This window comes from Ananas comosus, linkage group 5 (genome assembly GCF_001540865.1).
Source record: "Ananas comosus cultivar F153 linkage group 5, ASM154086v1, whole genome shotgun sequence".
NCBI classification, from domain to species: domain Eukaryota; kingdom Viridiplantae; phylum Streptophyta; class Magnoliopsida; order Poales; family Bromeliaceae; genus Ananas; species Ananas comosus.
The window spans coordinates 11,637,747-11,656,000 of NC_033625.1; the positions used below are offsets into that span (position 1 = coordinate 11,637,747).

Sequence of the window (18,254 nt, forward strand, 5' to 3'; positions counted from 1 at the left end):
ATAAAGAGAACGGGGCCCCGACAAAGGAATGAAGAGTGACTGCCAAACCTTTAAAAAGCAATCATGAAAGTCGACGAGATTGAATGATCCGCGTCCCGATGTATGCCTCTTCTTCTTCGTTCAAGAGGAGGGCGCTCCTCTTTATTCGCGTCAGAGACAGAAGGTTTTCATAAGCTAAGGTCAGCAGCTTCCTTTGAAGTAAGGCTGAATACAAGATGGAGTGCCGATGAGACTACCCAACAACGACAATATCCAAGTCCAACTTAAGAAAGCAGAGAAAAAGGGAAAAATAATCCCAAGATTATACTTATCTAACAGAGGGGAGAAGTTTACACTTTTACATTACACTAAGAAAATAAGAAAGGATCACCTGTGGAAGTACATTCCTCATTTATTTCATCCAATTCACTTTTATGTTAATAGAAGTCATGCTAGCACCAAGCACATTGAGATTGACTTGAACTTTGTCAGGGAGAAAGTGGTGAAAAGGGTGATGTGTTGGTTCGATTATGTACTACTTGGACAGGTTGAAGATTTGTTTACCAAGGGCCTGTCTTAAGCTAAGTTTCTTCATTTGAAGCGCAATCTCCGTCAGGTTTCACCCCATTCCGATTGAGGGGGACTGTATATGTATAATAGTCGTTGTACTTTATTACACAAGAATATATGTAAAGAAAGAAAAATGCTTCTACTAAAGCAAGACTACCAGGGTCGGTTAGTAAGGGGGCAGAATCATCAGCATTAGATTACACATGAGCATAAGAAGTTTTTGGTTTTCCCACAAACTGAGTAAGATAAAAGGGGTCCGCCTACCTAACTCAACTCGATTAAATCAGCTTTCAATCCAGCAGGAATAGCAGGTTCAAGGGAAAGCTCTTAAGTAAAGCCTGATGGACCAGCAGCATCCCTGATCATATTGCCTTGATCATCTTCAAGCTCTCTTATAGTCGAAGAGGCCCTTTTCTTGAGAGTTGAGGAGTGGAAGAACTTAGTGTTTCTGTCACCTTCTTTCAGCCAATGCATATGATATTTTTGCTTCCAGAAAGCGTCTTCTTGTAGCTGAGCTCGAAGGCCGACCACTACAATTGAGCGATAGCGAAGCCAAGCCGTCAAAAGGCGAGCAGCCCTTATAGCAATAGCAAACGGCCTACTTATAGCCCTATTTATCCCCGGCACTATATTCGGGGACTGAAACGGGCCTTACAAGCTCATCAAATTTAGCCACCGTAACGGATGAGACTTCTGTTGGGCGAAGATCCTGTCTCAGGCGATCCATCCTTTCTCTAATGCAACAGACGGTCTTCCCCCAGCTTCTCTTTAGCCCGCTCAAGTAAGGACAGATTCTCCAGATAATAGGTAGGAACATAAACTGAAAGAAATAGAGCTACAAAGATAGTTATTAAATCGTTAGCACCGCATAAAAACATTCCTCCTAGAGTAGCACTGCTCGATCGCGATCAGCAACTGAGTGAATCCCTTTCCATTGGCTAAAGTTCGCGAAGTAGAAGCAATGTTCATATGAAACCCGATCCTTTTGATTCTAACTCAAAGAGATTTATCATTCAAGTCTAGTCCAGACGAGACTGAAGAGAAGTGACCGCTTGAGACAATGGAAAGGGAGCGTCTGCTTGCTTTCAAAAATCCTTTGCTTGCTCATTTGCCGGCCTGAATGTTAATGAATTGAAAAAAAAAAAATCATTCTCAGTTTAAAGATCTTACTTGACTTGACTAAGGACTGCTTGAAAGGCTGTGAGGTATGAGGTAAAGATACTTGTTGTCTCCCTGGCTTGCGTACTATTTTATGCTTTTTTGAAGGAAAGGAAGAGTAACCCCCTTTTTATCGCTACTATGAACCCATACCCCAGGTACCTCTAAAAATCAATGCCTGGCAGGGAATTTGCAATTGGATGCGCTTGCTTATCTTCTTGATACGGCTTGAAAGGGAAAGAAAAGAAGATTTTTGAAGGCCCTTAAGGAATAGGGACGAAGTGACTTGTGCATAAGCACCAGGGACTTGCCATGGCTTGGCTGGAACTGCATTGACCCTAATGGTTTACGGAGCATTCAGAGACTAGCTTTGAGCCCTTTCTTGAACTGGCGAGAAAGAATAGAACTACATCAGGTTATCACTCACTAGCCTATTCCGGCATTTATAACTGAACTGTTTCCCTAAACGAATTCGAGTTTCTGGGGGAGAAGAAAGAAGGGATATCGGACCAGGTCAATCTCTTTTACTAAAAGCTCTCTTATTGAAAGCCCTAAGGACATCTCGAGGTAAAGAAAGATAGTTAGCTCTCCAGGGAAGGATAAGGATGAAGTGTAGTCCTTCTTCTGTCCTCTCTGGAATAGAGAAAGAAAGATTGGCACTCAAAATGGCTCGCTTGTAGAACTTGGAGAAGTAATGGCACTGGCAGAAAGAGCAATAGCAGGAGACTCCTACTTTTAAAAGTAAGAATCAATCTTAGAGATTCGGACTACAACTGCATAGGTTTTCCTTAGCACTATCACTTTCTTTAGCTTTCTACCATTCGTTCGATTGAATGAAATCTCAATCGCCGGAAAGAAGTCAATATCACAGGTAAGATTAGGGCTATATTCCATAGGGGAAGAAAGCATATTCTAAGAATCCTCCAAAAAAGATATTAGATATTAGATCTACCAAAGAAAAAAGCATTTCAATCAAGAAAAAAGATAGATTTAGCCTAAGCCTATCCCTTATCTTATACCCAGCTGGATTGACCGGAGAACAAGAGAATTCTATAGGAAAAACGGAAGGATTATCTATCCACTCTCGGCCCTAATCAACTGCTTGATAGGCAGATAGAGAACACAGTTTACTCTCGCTCGAGCACTTGTTAGAGCTTACGGGGACTTACTACATGATGAAGGGGATTAAGGGAATGCGACTAGTAAGACTCTTACGACTGCTACGAGAGTTGGCTTGATAGAATCTTGGATATTATCGAGTTCGATAGACTAAGGGACTGCTCTGGAAAACTCACTTACTTTATCTTTAGTTGAACTAAAAGACTAAGACTAGCCCGAAGAGAGAGAATAAAGGATAGGGGAAGAAAGAATATTAGAGTCATTCATAAAGAGGCAGGGCATCCAAGAATCTTCCTCCAATCCAAAGAAAAAAAGTAGTCCTAGTCCTTTCCCATATGGAAAGGGAAAGAATTGTCCTATAACCCTATAACCAGCTTTTGCCCTAGCCCCGGCTGGCTTGAAAGATCAATACACCTCCTTGTTCGTTAGCCTGCTTTTTCAATGGGCCTTCCTGCTTACAAAAGAAGATAGCTTGCCTATTTTTCTTTCTGCTTGCCCCTCCTTTTCATCTATAAGCTCTTTCTGCCATTTGCCTATTTCTTCCTTGCCAGAAGGATTGCTCTCAAGGCTTGAAAACTCACCTTCAACCGCATGAAAGAGAACTCCTAGTCCTTCTTTCTATTGGGAAAACTATGGGCTACTAGAGACCTTCCTTACTTATTCCCTCCTATCCAATCAAAGGAAATGAAAGTCTCACTCGCACTATTCACTCCTAAAAAAATGGGACTAGATACCTTTAGGACTAGCCCTACCAGAGATGGGTGCATACCTTGACTCGCCTATAGCTCGTTACTGATGGACTGAAAAGAGCTTTTCAACTGGCTTGGCTGTAACCAATGGAGTCTTTCGCGAGCTTAGCAATCACTTCAAAAGGGCCATCCTATAGAACCTCTTACCTACTCTTCTCAGTCTGGCAAGCTTCCCCTAGAAACAGCTACCCTTCACTTGTCTGCTGGATTGTAAAGGCTTTCCAATCGAGAGACTGATGAAAAGAGACTGATCTACTTTCTTGAGGGAACTGAAAGACTGGCTTTCGCACTCAAAAAAGAGTGACTTTGACCGGCTTTCCTATAGCTCGCTGGCTTACCTCAGATCGATCCCTAGCCCCATTAGTAGGACTGCCTTATCCTTCGAATAAGGAATTAGACAAAACCTTAGCATCACTCCAAGGAATCCAACTCCATATAAGCATAAGCTTATAAGCAAACTTGGTTGGCACGCTACGGTCTGATGGAACCTAGCGATTGGCTATGAACTCCTCCTAGCGTTACTGTCAGCACTATTGATAGAAAAAGCACTACTGAGAATGCCATTACGGAGACTCCCACTAGGGCCTCCTCCCCCAATGGCACTCTTCACTAAAGGTAAAACCAGCNTGTTCAACACTAACTAGAGTTTAATCCACATTAATCATGTCATTATAGGATTTCACAACACTATGTCTGTCACGCCCGGGTACCAGCGGAAGCATATCCGGTACGTGCACAGACCCGCCATACACCTGCAGTATATAAGGCGTCTACAAGAAACAAGTCGATAGGAGTAAAAATATAAAATAATTCTATCCTGATATCAGAGCATAGTAGAAGTCACCAAGACTATCAACAATAGAACAAGGAGTATATAATCCACAAACTCAACAAAACGTGAAGTATCACAACTATAATATCTGGTTCAACGGTACATATACATCACGGGGTATACAAAAAGTGGGTACAATGGTGGTCTCTCTATACATAGGGACATCACCCTCGGCCGTAGCCCGAGTAGCAAGGTGATAGACTAGCATGCTCCTAGCAATGTCTAGCTAGACGCGACTCCCTTGCCACGATCCCTAGCCTCTCCTGTAGATGGCTCTGTAAAAACAACCACCAAAAAGGACGTGAGAACTATAAACAATAGTTCCCAGTGGGTAAGCCGCTAGCCTCGGCAAATTACACCACTAGGCTCATGATGTACTAAATAAAAGCAAAAACGATAATTGCATGATATATAAGCATGATGCTAACAAGTAATGAGCATGTAATCAACATGTAATAGCTTTCTACAGTAATGAATTATTTGCATAATAGAGATATAGCAACTTCTGTAATCATGAACATAAACATGAATATAAGCACGAATGTGAAAGTGACTACTGTACACTTTAACTAGTGAGCATTCATTACTGTCCTTTGTCATTTAGTACTTTCACCTTAATAGAATTTTCCTTCATTCATCAGGACCTACCCAAGGTAGTCCGGCTTGCGCCGTGCCTAATGGCCCCGTGGTAGTATGCACTCCCCACGGCAATCCACTTCGGCACCCAATCCCGCACGGGCGAGCAACTGTCGCGTAGGCCAACTCCGGAGTGCCGGTTTGTAGGGAGCGACCCTCATAAGCGTGTGCGAATGAGCACGATGGCAAGCAAGCATATTCCACTGTCCACATGTCTCAATTATCATGTTTTCATTTGCAATGTTCTTACCCTTGATCCTCTGATCGGAATTTCAATACACAAATAGTAACAAGAACTAGTATCCACTAGATTGTAAACATATAAGAGTAATGCGAAATCACATGGCATTATAATCTTTTCACTATTATGGCACTATCAACATAGTCATAAGCATGTCATAGTTCTCTATCTTAGAGTCAAGAGAATGTCATTGTTCTCTACTTTATACGTGTATCCTATGCTTGTTCATAAGTCATTCTACAATATTAGACATGATCATAAATACTTTTATGCATGCAGTCTCTCTACTTCATCTCTACTTCATAGAGGTACAATGTCAAACATATCAAACATGGTGGCAAAGATGTCCAAATTCATATCAATCACATAGTCACAAAAAGCGCACTACAAAACCCATTCTATAGTGACATATAGAACATAGGGGAGCTTCACTTGCTCTGGTTAGGTCAAACCCACCTATCACTAAGCTCAAAACAGCCCAACAGAAGCTCCAAACTCAGCTCAAACGGTCTCTGAACCTGCTGAAAACAAAGCATCAAAACCGCGTCGAAACGATTACTTAATAATCCAATTTCGGCTCCAATCACACATAGTACAAAGTAATAACTTAATTCTCTGCTTCGGGCTAGCTTAATACCTCAAGTTGAGTCTTCAAGAGCTTTCACAAGTCAGCTGAAGTCACTCCAAGAGTCGATCGCACTCTTGCTGCGAACAACATCAAAACGGCATCAAGATCGTAGTCAGAATCTTGCAAATTCAGTTTTCTCACAGAAATTTCAGCTTACCCTTAGTTGGAACACCTTCCAAACTAGTTTCCCTGGTCACCAAATTAGCCCCAAGTGGTTCGAGAACCTGTTGCGAAGGAACAAGTCCAAACTGCATCAATTCGCTCAATTAATCCGCGTATAGCTTCGAATTAGAGTCATAATTCACTAATTATCTTCATCAAGCTTTAAAACAACTTTTCTCTGAGCTAAAGTAGGTAATTCACAGTCAAAATAACTTCTCTTTACTGCTGTAAACAACTTCTAGCTCAGTTGGAAGCAACGAAACTAAAAGGCATCCAAATTCAATACTAAACCATAAACTAGAGAGAAATCGAGTTGATTACCTCTCTAAAGCTGAGATTCAGCTTCCCCTTGTAGTAACCTCACAGAAAACACAGCAAAACTCCTTCTCCCCACGTGCCAAAGACTTCCCTTGAGTCCTCCAATCAGCGAGCAACGAGCGCGGCGCGAAAACGACGCAAAACGGCGACTTTTATGTAGAGAGAGAAAAACCCTAGAGAGAGAGAGAGAGAAAGTGAAAGAAGCTTTCTCTGAGCCTAGCAGCCTCCACTGAGCCTCCAGGGTCGTGCTCGGTTCAAATAGATAGGGATCAAATGTGAAATTACCAAATTAGCCTTGCTGCCACGTTTTGCCATTGTGTATCGGTACACCATAATGGCTGTACTGGTACACCAAGCAGAAATCGCCCAATCAATGCACTTTCTTGTTTTTAGCCATCCAATCACTCTCTAACTTGTCCAAAAACTTGTCCAAGTTTTTTAGAACATGTAGGATAGTTCCACAACTCATTCTACACACTCGAACTCTACAAGTTGCAAAAGTTCAGTGTATTACATATTTTCGATGATAGAACTTCCAAATTGACGATCGGCTTCGTTGAACATGATGTATACCACTTGAAGTGTTTAGAAATCAAATTTCAAATCTTTTCGACATCATTTGCCTAATGATCAAAGGGTTTCAAAATTTGTAATTTTAATGGTCGATAAGAAGCGTTTTCTCGTTTAACGGCGTAAAGATATCCAAATCAATTGAATTTTTGTTGAAAAATTTTTAAACTATTTAAAACAAGATCTATACTCTTAATCTTATTACAAGACTCCTATCATTATTTTTTAAAGAGTATTTATTTTCAGCCATTCAATTTTCTGTTCACTTGATGGATAAAAGAACAATATCGAAAGTGCGTGAAATTTGATTTCTAGGTAGTTTAAATGATTTAGATCATATTTAACGGAGTCGATCGTCAATTTGGAAGCTCTATCATCGAAAACAAATCGGTTGTAAAACGGCTCGTTTACTTCCAATAGTATTCTAGCTCAACTCTCTCTATATATATATATAAAATTAGGCCGAAATACTACTAATAGTATCAAGCTATTGATGCTATTAAGTTTGTGGCTCTTAGATGAGAAAATATATGGTTAGGATGATGTGGGCCCTCTAGGGTTTAGTAAGTTATTGGTTAAATACTATATTCTAACGGATGAAAATAGTCAAAGGGTCAAATTTAATGGCGGAAAACTCAATAGCACCAATCGCTTGGTGCTATCGATAGTATTCCAGCCGGACTCTCTCTCTCTCTCTCTCTCTATATATATATATAATTGGGCTGGAGTACTATTAATAGTATTTGACCTTTTTTTGCTGCCGAGTTTTTAACCCTTAAATGAAAAATTGTAGGGTTAGAATAATAGTAGTTACCTAATAAGAGTATTTTGGTCAGTTTTTTAAAAATCCAGGCCGAATCTGTAAAATCGAAAAAAAAGGCCCTGTTTCGCAAAAACTCAAAACTTGTGAATTTTTATGCAAATTGGCCAAGTTGGAATGATAATATTTATCAGGTAATCTATAATTTAGCTGAAGTTACAAGTAATGATGTGAAATCTGATAGAACGTCATGTGATGATATTTCACAGAATCTTATAGAGGTGGATGATTCAACAAATTGAATGATCAAATTAAACTTTCAAATTGTGATCATGTGGCTTTTTCCGCGACAAAATAAAAATACCTAGACTAAGTTGAGATATCAAGATAGAGGACTACTTGTATATTTTCCCCTATAAGGAGAGGAAACAGGGAAATTTTTTGAAGACCCATCATTTATAGGCCATTCTAAAATGCCTCTCTTAACTTTGTTTTTCTTACTCGCACTTTATTAATCAATTTTGAATTTGGGTTTTTCTATTTAGTTAGGTTGATTTTATGATTTTTGAATTTTGTCTTTAATAACTGCTCTATTAGGGATTAGTTGCTAATTATTTTAAATTTTTTTTATTGAAAACGTAATAGAAATTATTAAATTTGATATAATTTTTCATTTGGTTGACAAAGTTATTTGATTGCAAGAATGTAGAAGTTGAGAGTTCTCAATCCACAAAATTGAAGTTGACGTGTACATTTCAAAATTGCCTATAGTTGAGGCGGCCTCCATACATTTTAACCAACAAATACCGGATAAAATTTCTAAATTTTGAGCGCTGCTAGATCTACAACAACCCGTTTGGTTCGGGGTTAAGGAATGGAATAACCCCTTAACCCCGAAGTTATTCTCAAACACCCAATTTGCCCCACCCCACTACTCCAACCAAACAAAACACCATTTTACCCACTATCTTTCTTATCCCACATACTCCAACCAAATACTATTTTATCTATATCCGGACTAAACCCAATTCTCAACTAAATACAAAATTACTCTAACCCTACCTTAACTCTGAACTTAACTCTATCTCTAGAATAATAAGTTTTTACTTAACCCCGAACCAAATGGTTATAGACTTTACATTTCTCAAAATTTCTAGAGGTATGAAATAAACACCACAGTTTTTTTTTTTTTTTTTCCGATTGAAAACCCTCCATTTCTATTTTTCTGGAATTAAGTAATATTGGCCAAAAAAGTTTAAAAATTTTATGAAAAACTATTGGTTATTATACTAAATTTAATAATTTTAATCACTTTTCAGAATATGGTAGACGTAAGGGGACCTCCATATACTTTTACCAAAAATAGAAAATGTTGAGTTCATCTTACAATTGTGGGGATTTCTACACAATTTTAACGAGTAGATAAACTTTAAAAAGAGTGTATATTTTATATTTTTTATCTAAAAATTATTTTTTTAATTATTACATCAGTTTTTTTAAAAACTAAAATTTATTTTGAAATTTTATGAAGTTTAGAATGTGTAGATGTAAGGTGTAGATGTAAGGTGTACGCACATTATGAGTGATATATAAGTGGTTTACATGTAACACTTTTAATTTTTATTTGATAAAAACAAGCCGATCTCTCAATTTAAAGCGCGAGTGCTCGACGCCTCGGCCGCTCCTTCCCACCAACGCCACCCCGAAAACGCGCGGGAAAACCACCTCATCTTCGCCCCCGTCCAAAAAAGAGTGCGAGAATATTCCCCCCCCCCACCACTCCTCGCGCCAAAACTTTCAAATTCCAAAACCCTAACCCTAATCCCCATTCCCCCATTTAATACTCCCTCTCCAGCATTTCCCCCCTTCTTCCTCCTCAAGCTTCCTCCTCACACCGCGCTCTTATATATATATATATATATATATATATATATATATATATATATANCTAGGCTAGCCCGAGGGAGAGCAAAGCAAACCCTTAAAGCAGCTTGTCCACCTCCCCCACCTCTATATATATATATGGCGGCGGTCGGAGATGTACGTGGTGAAGCGAGACGGGCGGCAGGAGTCGGTCCACTTCGACAAGATCACGGCGAGGCTGAAGAAACTGAGTTATGGGCTGACCCAGGAGCACTGCGACCCCGTGCTCGTCGCCCAGAAGGTCTGCGCCGGCGTCTACAAGGGCGTCACGACTTCCCAGCTCGACGAGCTCGCCGCCGAGACCGCCGCCGCCATGACCGCCAGCCACCCCGACTACGCCTCGGTTATTCATCTCTTCTCTAAATCTCTCTTCCTTTTTTTTTATCATCTCAGATCTGTAAAAGTTTAAATTTTCCGTTTTTTTTTTTTTTTTTTTTACTTTTTGTAGCTTGCGGCACGGATTGCGGTGTCGAATCTTCACAAGAACACGAAGAAATCGTTCTCGGAGACGTAGGAATTTTTTATTTACTATCTGTAAGTTTTGAAGAAAGTTGGTTATTTATTATTTTTTTGAATGGATGGGTATGGTTGCAGGATTAAGGACATGTACAACCATTGTAACGAGAGATCGGGGCTGATGGCGCCGTTAATAGCCGATGATGTGTATGAGATAATTATGAAGGTGAGCTTTTCTCTAGTTGCTTTTTAGGAAATCATGTTCTTATTTGACCATTAAGTTATAATAAGGTTGAATTGAGGTCTCTGATGTCTCGGCTTTTGTGTCTTCTGTGTTATTGATGGAAGATTACGTCATGTTGATGGGTTTTTGGCCGGTCATTTTCATTTCTTAGTTAGGTTTTCAGTTTTGCAATCAGATTTGAGTGGTGGTAACTCTGAATTTTGATTACTATGATAGTTGGCTACTCAGATTGATAAAGAGGAAATGTATAATTTAAAAGAATCCGAGCAAAGTTAGTCTGCTTTACTGACAATAAATAGTAGCCCTCTTTTTATTTCGGCAGTTGGAATTTAACAACAAAAACTTGTAGCTTAGTGTATAATTCAGCATGCTGCTCCATTTATGTAGCAACAGTTGTGATAATTTGGAGTGTTATTTCTCATACTCAAGAGCGACAGTCACATTTTCTGTTGAATTATGAAACAAGTCCGAAACAAATTGCTACTCTTATGAATGATTGCAGTATCTAATTTCAAACAACTCTCTATGGTATTCTGGTGTTGGTGCTAATGAAGTATTTTGTGTGCTATTCTGTTGTAAGCATCTTATCATTTCATTTTTCTTCCTGGTTTTGCCTGAAAGGTTTGATGTTGATTTATCCCAAGTATTTGCTACTCAAGTTTCATGTGTGAGTTAATAGTTTTCTTATACCAAGTAGTGAAATGCGTGTTTCCTTCATAGAACTCTATGGTGGCTGTTGTTTCTGAGGCATTTTGTTATGGCTGTGTTGTTGTGATTGTATACAATACAGAATGCTGCTTGCCTGGACAGTGAGATAATTTATGACAGAGACTTCGACTATGACTATTTTGGTTTCAAGACTCTTGAGAGATCCTATCTCTTGAAAGTTTCTGGAAAGGTAGTAGAAAGGCCACAGCACATGCTAATGAGAGTTGCTGTTGGAATCCACAAAGATGATATCGAGTCTGTTATCAGAACGTACCATTTGATGTCCCAACGTTGGTTCACTCATGCTTCCCCAACACTATTCAATGCTGGCACTCCTAGGCCTCAAGTACTCTTCCATCTACTATTTCACTTACAAATGCTATAGACACCTGGGTTAAATGTTAGAATAGACCTTGTGCTATCTTGATATTGTGGCTTAGTCCTTAAACATTTTGCTTAAAACTACTAGTCTTAAACTTTCTCATAAATTGTCATTTCATCCCTTACTGTGATTGAATTCTAAATCTTTGTCTTTCCTATACAATGACCATGACTGTAAAAGAACTTTTGGCCTTACGACGGTCATTCACCCTTTCTATAAACTGACTTCCTTTTTTCAGTGTATGGCATAAGGTTAAATATTAATTTTACAGGAAAAGTCTTGTTGTTGGTTCTTTTGGTGGGGATGAAATTGCAATATATGAGAAAGCTGAGGAACAAAAATGTTCAAGTGAAAATTTTGAGGACTACCCTGCATAGTTGGGATAACACCAGACTATACCCATACAGTTTACGCTAGATGTTCACGACGTGCCTTTCTTATCTGTTTTTTGTTAATGGTTTTGCAGTTAAGCAGCTGTTTTCTTGTCTGCATGAAAGAGGATAGTATTGAGGGAATTTATGATACTCTGAAGGAGTGTGCTGTCATAAGCAAATCCGCAGGAGGAATTGGTGTTTCTATTCACAACATTCGTGCAACTGGGAGTTACATTCGTGGGACAAATGGGACTTCTAATGGGATTGTTCCTATGCTGCGAGTGTTTAATGATACTGCTCGTTATGTTGATCAAGGGGGTGGCAAGAGGAAGGGTAATATGAGCATAGCTTTCTCTCATAATTTTGATGTGATACCTCTTTGAGGTCTGATCGATATAACAACTTCAGGTGCATTTGCTGTATACTTGGAGCCATGGCATGCTGATATTTTTGAGTTTCTTGACCTTCGGAAGAACCATGGAAAGGTATCACAGCTTTTAACCTCTAAAAATTGTCTTCAAATCTACACGTTTTTTTATTTATCTGATGATTTTCTGTTTATAGGTCATGTTTTCATTTTGTAAGGATCTTATACTTATCAATTGGTTTTTTACAATGAATTTTTCATCAGCTACAAATAAATATTATAACAGACTAAAAATGTATATATGGTAGGCATTTGTTAAAGTGTTCCTGTTTCCAATTTTGTTCCCTTAGAAGATCTAATTTGGTCGTCATGGTTTAATACGGAAGATAGTTGGCAGAGCAACTAGAGATTCTTGATTTATGTATCAGCTTGCTCGGTAGACCTTTGTGTTCAATTGGCTATACGGCTTTGTACACACATGCACGTTTTCCGATCATAATTATCTAAGTTTATCTATTCATGAATCTGAACTTAAAAAGTTTTAGCACTTGATAATTCACAGGAAGAACACCGTGCAAGAGATCTCTTTTATGCACTCTGGGTTCCTGATCTCTTCATGGAACGAGTCCAGGACAATGGACAGTGGTCATTGTTTTGCCCTAATGAAGCTCCAGGTCTAGCTGATTGCTGGGGTAGTGAGTTTGAAACTCTCTACATGAAATATGAAAAAGCGGTAATCCTACTTTTCCACTTTCAGATTATGATGCAGCTTACAAGTGGATTTTATTTCACTAATTCTAGCTTTACCTACATTAGGGAAAGGCAAAGAAAGTTGTTACAGCTCAGAACCTCTGGTTTGAGATTCTGAAGGCTCAGATAGAAACTGGGACGCCGTACATGCTTTTCAAGGTATTACACTAAGTATACAAGAATCTTAGGGTTTTTTTTTGCTTCCTTCTTTTTCTCTTTTGAGTTTGTTACAGATATACCCCCTAAGGATTGATCCAAATATCAATTGTCCTCAGTGTCAATGTAACAATATAGTCTCTGAAGCATGACTCCTTGGGCTTTAATACTGAAGCTCTTCATTTTTAGCAATTTATCCCTGACGTTTGACTCCAATATGAGTTTAGTCCTTGAAGTTTCGATATTAACTAAGCACAGATAAATGATGCTGCTTACGATGTACCTTTTTCAGACAATATAGCTTTAGGACTTTGTTGTTATACTTAACAAACTCTAGGGACTAAATTGTTACAATTAAAAATATGATTAACAAAGAGCGCAACCTTCAGTGACTTTACAAGCTTTAGGGACTAAATTATTACAATTAAAAATATGATTACCATAGAGCGCAACCTTCAGTGATTTAATTTGTAATTTGCCTTTGTTTAGTTATAGGAGGCAAATGGCACTATTATTACAAAAAGCTAACTTCATGTGTTTCTGCAATTGCGATATAATTGTGATATTTGGTCACCTTGTGATTTATCTGCAGGACACTTGTAATAGAAAAAGCAACCAACAGAATCTGGGGACGATCAAGTCTTCAAACTTGTGTACTGAGATTGTTGAGTTCACTAGTCCTACTGAAACAGCTGTGTGCAACTTGGCATCCATTGCTTTGCCACGCTTTGTGAGGGAGAAGGTATATACAAAATGCTAATTTAAGTTCTTATCTGCACATAACCAAAATTTTTATCTCTTATCAGGGGGTTCCAATCGAGTCTCACCCTTCTAAACTGGTAGGCAGCAGTGGGTCGAAAAACAGATACTTTGACTTCGATAAGCTAGCTGAGGTGTGTTTTGCTATCTTTCTTCCCTTTGAATGGTCTCCTTGGCACATTAATAGGGTAGATAACTTCTCCTGTCTTTTGGAACAGGTTACTTCGATTGTTGCATCAAACCTCAATAAAATAATTGATGTCAATTTTTATCCAGTTGAAACCGCAAAAAGATCAAATATACGGCATCGACCAATCGGCATAGGAGTTCAGGGCTTAGCAGATACATTTATCTTACTTGGCATGCCATTTGATTCCCCTGAGGTAATTTTAAGGTCTTAATGTGTATCACAGTTTAACTTATTTATAAGGCTGGTTTAACACTACCATTTGGTTCTGCAGGCTCAACAACTAAACAAAGATATATTTGAGACTATATATTACCATGCCTTAAAATCTTCTGCCGAGATTGCTGCAAAAGAAGGTCTTTATGAGACATATGAAGGAAGCCCTATCAGCAAGGTTCGTGTCTGGACCGACTGTTTACCTAGTCTTGTCATATTTCTTTTCTATACCTATAGTTTAGAGTGCAGCTCATGAAATGTCCTTTATTGGTTTCTCCTTGCACGTCTTGGTTTTGTACAAATCTTTTTACTTGATGATAATCCAGAATTATATGTAAAGATATCTCGAAAAGAAATTTTGAAGAATTTGTGACATTCTTAGTCTCGAAGTTTGGGTTGGATGCTAACTTAAACCCTATAATTTTAGACCTTGCATCTAGATTTAGTAAGTGTAACAATTGGTAATTATGGTGTGATGGTTTATTTAAGCTGAACTGCAGAAAAACCTGCTGAAACTAGAGCGTTTGCGCTTCGCCTATTGAGATGTAAAATCTACAATTAACACCCTCAATGCTTAAACCACTAGTGTTACTGCCTTTTGTATTGCATATCATACTGGAATTGAGGAACCTTAAAGCTATAAAAGGTGTTTGATGGGTATATTTAGGATTGCCTAACAATTTCAAAACCAAAAAATGTGATGGGAATGGGGTTAAGTGCTAAAACAATAAAGAATTGACGGGTTAGTTATATGTTTTTGTTTCAGGAGGGAAAATCATAATAATGCTAGCTTTTGGGGTTCATGTGTAATTAAATATTTTATGTGCAGGGAATCCTTCAACCTGACATGTGGAATGTGACGCCATCAGGCCGATGGGATTGGCCGGCTCTTAGGGAATTGATCTCTAAGAATGGAGTGAGGAACTCGCTTCTGGTTGCTCCTATGCCAACTGCTTCAACTAGCCAGATTCTTGGCAACAATGAGTGCTTTGAGCCCTATACATCTAACATCTATAGTCGCAGGGTTCTGAGGTTCGCTTATAACTCTTTTCTCTGTTTTAAAAGGATTCATTTAACATGTTAGAGGAGTTTAGTCGTTAATTGTTTAATGGTATCTCTTCATCTTCAGTGGAGAGTTTGTTGTAGTGAACAAGCACCTCCTGCATGACTTGACCGAGATGGGTCTTTGGTCTCCAATTCTCAAGAACAAGATAATTTATGAAGACGGCTCTGTTCAAAAGATTTCTGAAATACCAGATAATCTAAAAGCAATTTACAAGTATGTATATCTATATCACAATTGTACTTTCTTGTTTGGCGGGATTGCAAATGAAATTTCTTTTAGATACTCATATTAGTTTTCCAATTGTGTGTCAGAACGGTGTGGGAGATCAAGCAAAAAACACTAGTGGACATGGCTATTGATCGTGGATGCTACATCGATCAAAGCCAGAGCCTTAACATCCACATGGATCAACCTAACTTTGGAAAACTAACATCTCTGCACTTCTACGCTTGGTCCAAGGTGTCTTTGCATTTCTTTCGGTCTTCAGACCATTCCTGTTCTTCAATAGAACATTCTTTGCTTTTGGGTTTTATTATGGTTTGACTAACATTTTCAGTTTCTTTTTGATTATAGGGTCTAAAAACTGGCATGTACTACCTGCGAACCCGTGCTGCTGCTGATGCTATCAAGTTTACTGTGGATACGTCTCTTCTCAAGGTGAGTTCTCTTGCATCTTTTTGATCTGTCATTTCTTGTTCTATCCTGTATTAGTTTTGTAACATCAAGTACTGACTCTCGTGGTGGGAAAATATCTGGTGCTATGAACACAGGATAAGAAACCAGCAGAGGAAGAGGATGTTGAAGCCAAGATGGCACAAGTTGTTTGTTCCTTAAACAATCGAGACGAGTGCATTGCATGTGGAAGTTAAATTCTACTGCATAAGACCTTATATTCACATATCTGGCTTACCAGCTGAAGTAATTGCACTCTTGGGGCTTACACCTGCAAGCTTTCCTGCCAAAAAATTGGATGTTATGGGCTTAAATATACTGATAACTGCACATGTTCTAACCGTATTGCTTCAAAACTTCTCATCTGAAGTAGCACTGTATAAAGCTTGCTTATTTACATATTACTAGTATGTCTTTTTGTGCTTGTAAAACGTGTTCAGTCCAGTGTAAAGATACTAGTCGTTGTTCTAATCGGCTTACTTTTACTAGCTATTATCTCCATAGCTAGTAGATTGAGAAAGTTATTGTGTTCTCTTGTCTCTTTTACTGACAAATTTGGCATTTGAAAATAAACATATTGCTCTAGTTTCTTTGACATTGCTGCAACACTACAGGAAAGAGACTTGGTGGCAGTTTTCTTAACCTCTACTGGGAGTTTAAACCGCCCCTACCAAACATAGCAGTGGTTATTGGACTGCCGGTAGAATGTCCTGAATATTATCTTCTCTACATTGTAGCAGCGGTGTAAACTGTCGCTAGATAAACATAAATGTTGATGGATTTGTTTTGTTGAGGTGGTTTTAACCGCTACTATAGGTAAATCTAAATTGTTGGTAGTTTTGATTGTGAGGTGTTTTAAATTGTCTCAAAATGAATATAAGAGCTTGTTTGGTTCAAGAGTAGAATTGGAATAGATAATAGAATAGGAATAAATTGGAATGGCAATTAGCTTGGCCCACTCCCCTAAGGGCGTGTTTGGTTTGAAGTCGAGCGTGTTTGGTTCGAAGTCAGAATAGGAATTGAAATAAGTTGGAATCGGAATTGAAATGATTCATTATTTAATTTTGTTTGGTTCACTACCTGAATCGGAATCGGAATAAATTATTTTTATTGTTGGTGTTTGGTTCAGGTAGATATAAAAAATATAATAAATTAATATACTAACTTTATCTTTATAATATATTAATTTAAATTCAAATTGAAAATTAAATATTAAAAATTTACATCAAAATTTTGAAATAATGTCAAAATTTTAGTTTAATTTTTTTAAAAAAAATTAAACTTTGAAGTTTAGTGGATAATTCAAAATATAAAACTAAAGTTCGATTTATTCAAATTCAAACTTAAAATTACACCTTGGTACCAAATTTTGAGAATTCGCAATCCGTTTCGATACTGACTGTTGTTCATTCGATACCGGATGTTGCGATTCTGCAACGGAAGCGTCGAATCGATTTTTACCATAAACTCGTCTTCTCAGCAAAAGCTAATACAATCACAAAATAGAGAAAAACCAAATAAAAAATATGCGTGTAAAATAAGATTTATTAAATAAAAAAAAATTATACTTGACTCTTCTTCTACAACAGAGTAGCTACAACCGAGCCCTTTTTTTGAATCTCTCGTACCCTTCTCTCGTCTTTTATAAACCCTTAAGAAAACAACTCTAACTTTTTCTCTCTCACATACATCGCCCACCTAGCACAACCATGGCTTTCTCTTTCTCTTTCTCTCTCTGGTATCTCTCTGGTACCTCTCTGGTAGGAACCACCCAAGAGACTCTCTCTCTCTCTCTCTCTCTCTCTCAGCCGTACTCACCTCCAAAAGCATCCACATAGTGCTTTTATAGTATACCTCTAAAATGTACCCAAATTCTAGTATAATTAAGATTTTTATTCAAATTAATATTTAAATTAATATTTTATTTATCTCCAATATATTTAAATATTTATCCTAATCTAATTAGATTTATACTCTAATTAATATTTAAATATTAATTTATCTCTAATAGATTTAAATATTAATTCTTATCAAACTAGAAAATCAACTACAAATCTGGTTGGTTTCCTGTCATTGCAATCTATCATAACTGAAACCTGGTTTCTTCACATTCTTTTTTTTTTTTTTCTATTTACTCTTATTTTTAGCTATTTATTTGTTTTACTAATTTATTTCCCCTTGCATTTGGATTTTTTTATACCATGTCGGTGCAGTTATGGCATCGGTAATTGTTACGGTTTGTTTTTTGTGAATTGCTTCGCGATGTGTGCCA

At 37.9% G+C, this 18,254-nt stretch overlaps 1 protein-coding gene and 1 long non-coding RNA gene across 2 annotated transcripts; one reads left to right on the plus strand and one right to left on the minus strand.

Annotated features, from left to right (window-relative positions):
- Positions 4,645-6,515, minus strand: LOC109711051. Its single transcript, XR_002216497.1, has 5 exons — positions 6,396-6,515; positions 6,070-6,136; positions 5,922-5,989; positions 5,741-5,805; positions 4,645-4,682 (listed from the first exon to the last, which is right to left on the minus strand). It is a non-coding gene; the product is annotated as an uncharacterized LOC109711051 (long non-coding RNA).
- LOC109710947 (ribonucleoside-diphosphate reductase large subunit) lies at positions 9,753-16,502 on the plus strand. Its single transcript, XM_020233765.1, has 17 exons — positions 9,753-9,988; positions 10,094-10,155; positions 10,240-10,327; positions 11,136-11,399; positions 11,902-12,142; positions 12,218-12,294; positions 12,739-12,909; positions 12,993-13,085; positions 13,675-13,824; positions 13,889-13,975; positions 14,060-14,224; positions 14,303-14,422; positions 15,074-15,276; positions 15,374-15,523; positions 15,622-15,769; positions 15,884-15,967; positions 16,081-16,502. Exons 1-17 carry the CDS (start codon positions 9,761-9,763, stop codon positions 16,177-16,179), a joined length of 2,430 nt encoding a protein of 809 aa, XP_020089354.1. The 5' UTR covers positions 9,753-9,760; the 3' UTR covers positions 16,180-16,502.

Coding starts and splice junctions, on each gene's coding strand:
- LOC109710947 (XM_020233765.1), top strand. CDS start 9,761: ATGTACGTGGTGAAGCGAGACGGGCGGCAGGAGTCGGTCCACTTCGAC. Junction 10,328..11,135: donor TGTATGAGATAATTATGAAG/GTGAGCTTTTCT, acceptor TATACAATACAG/AATGCTGCTTGCCTGGACAG. Junction 13,086..13,674: donor CGCCGTACATGCTTTTCAAG/GTATTACACTAA, acceptor ATTTATCTGCAG/GACACTTGTAATAGAAAAAG.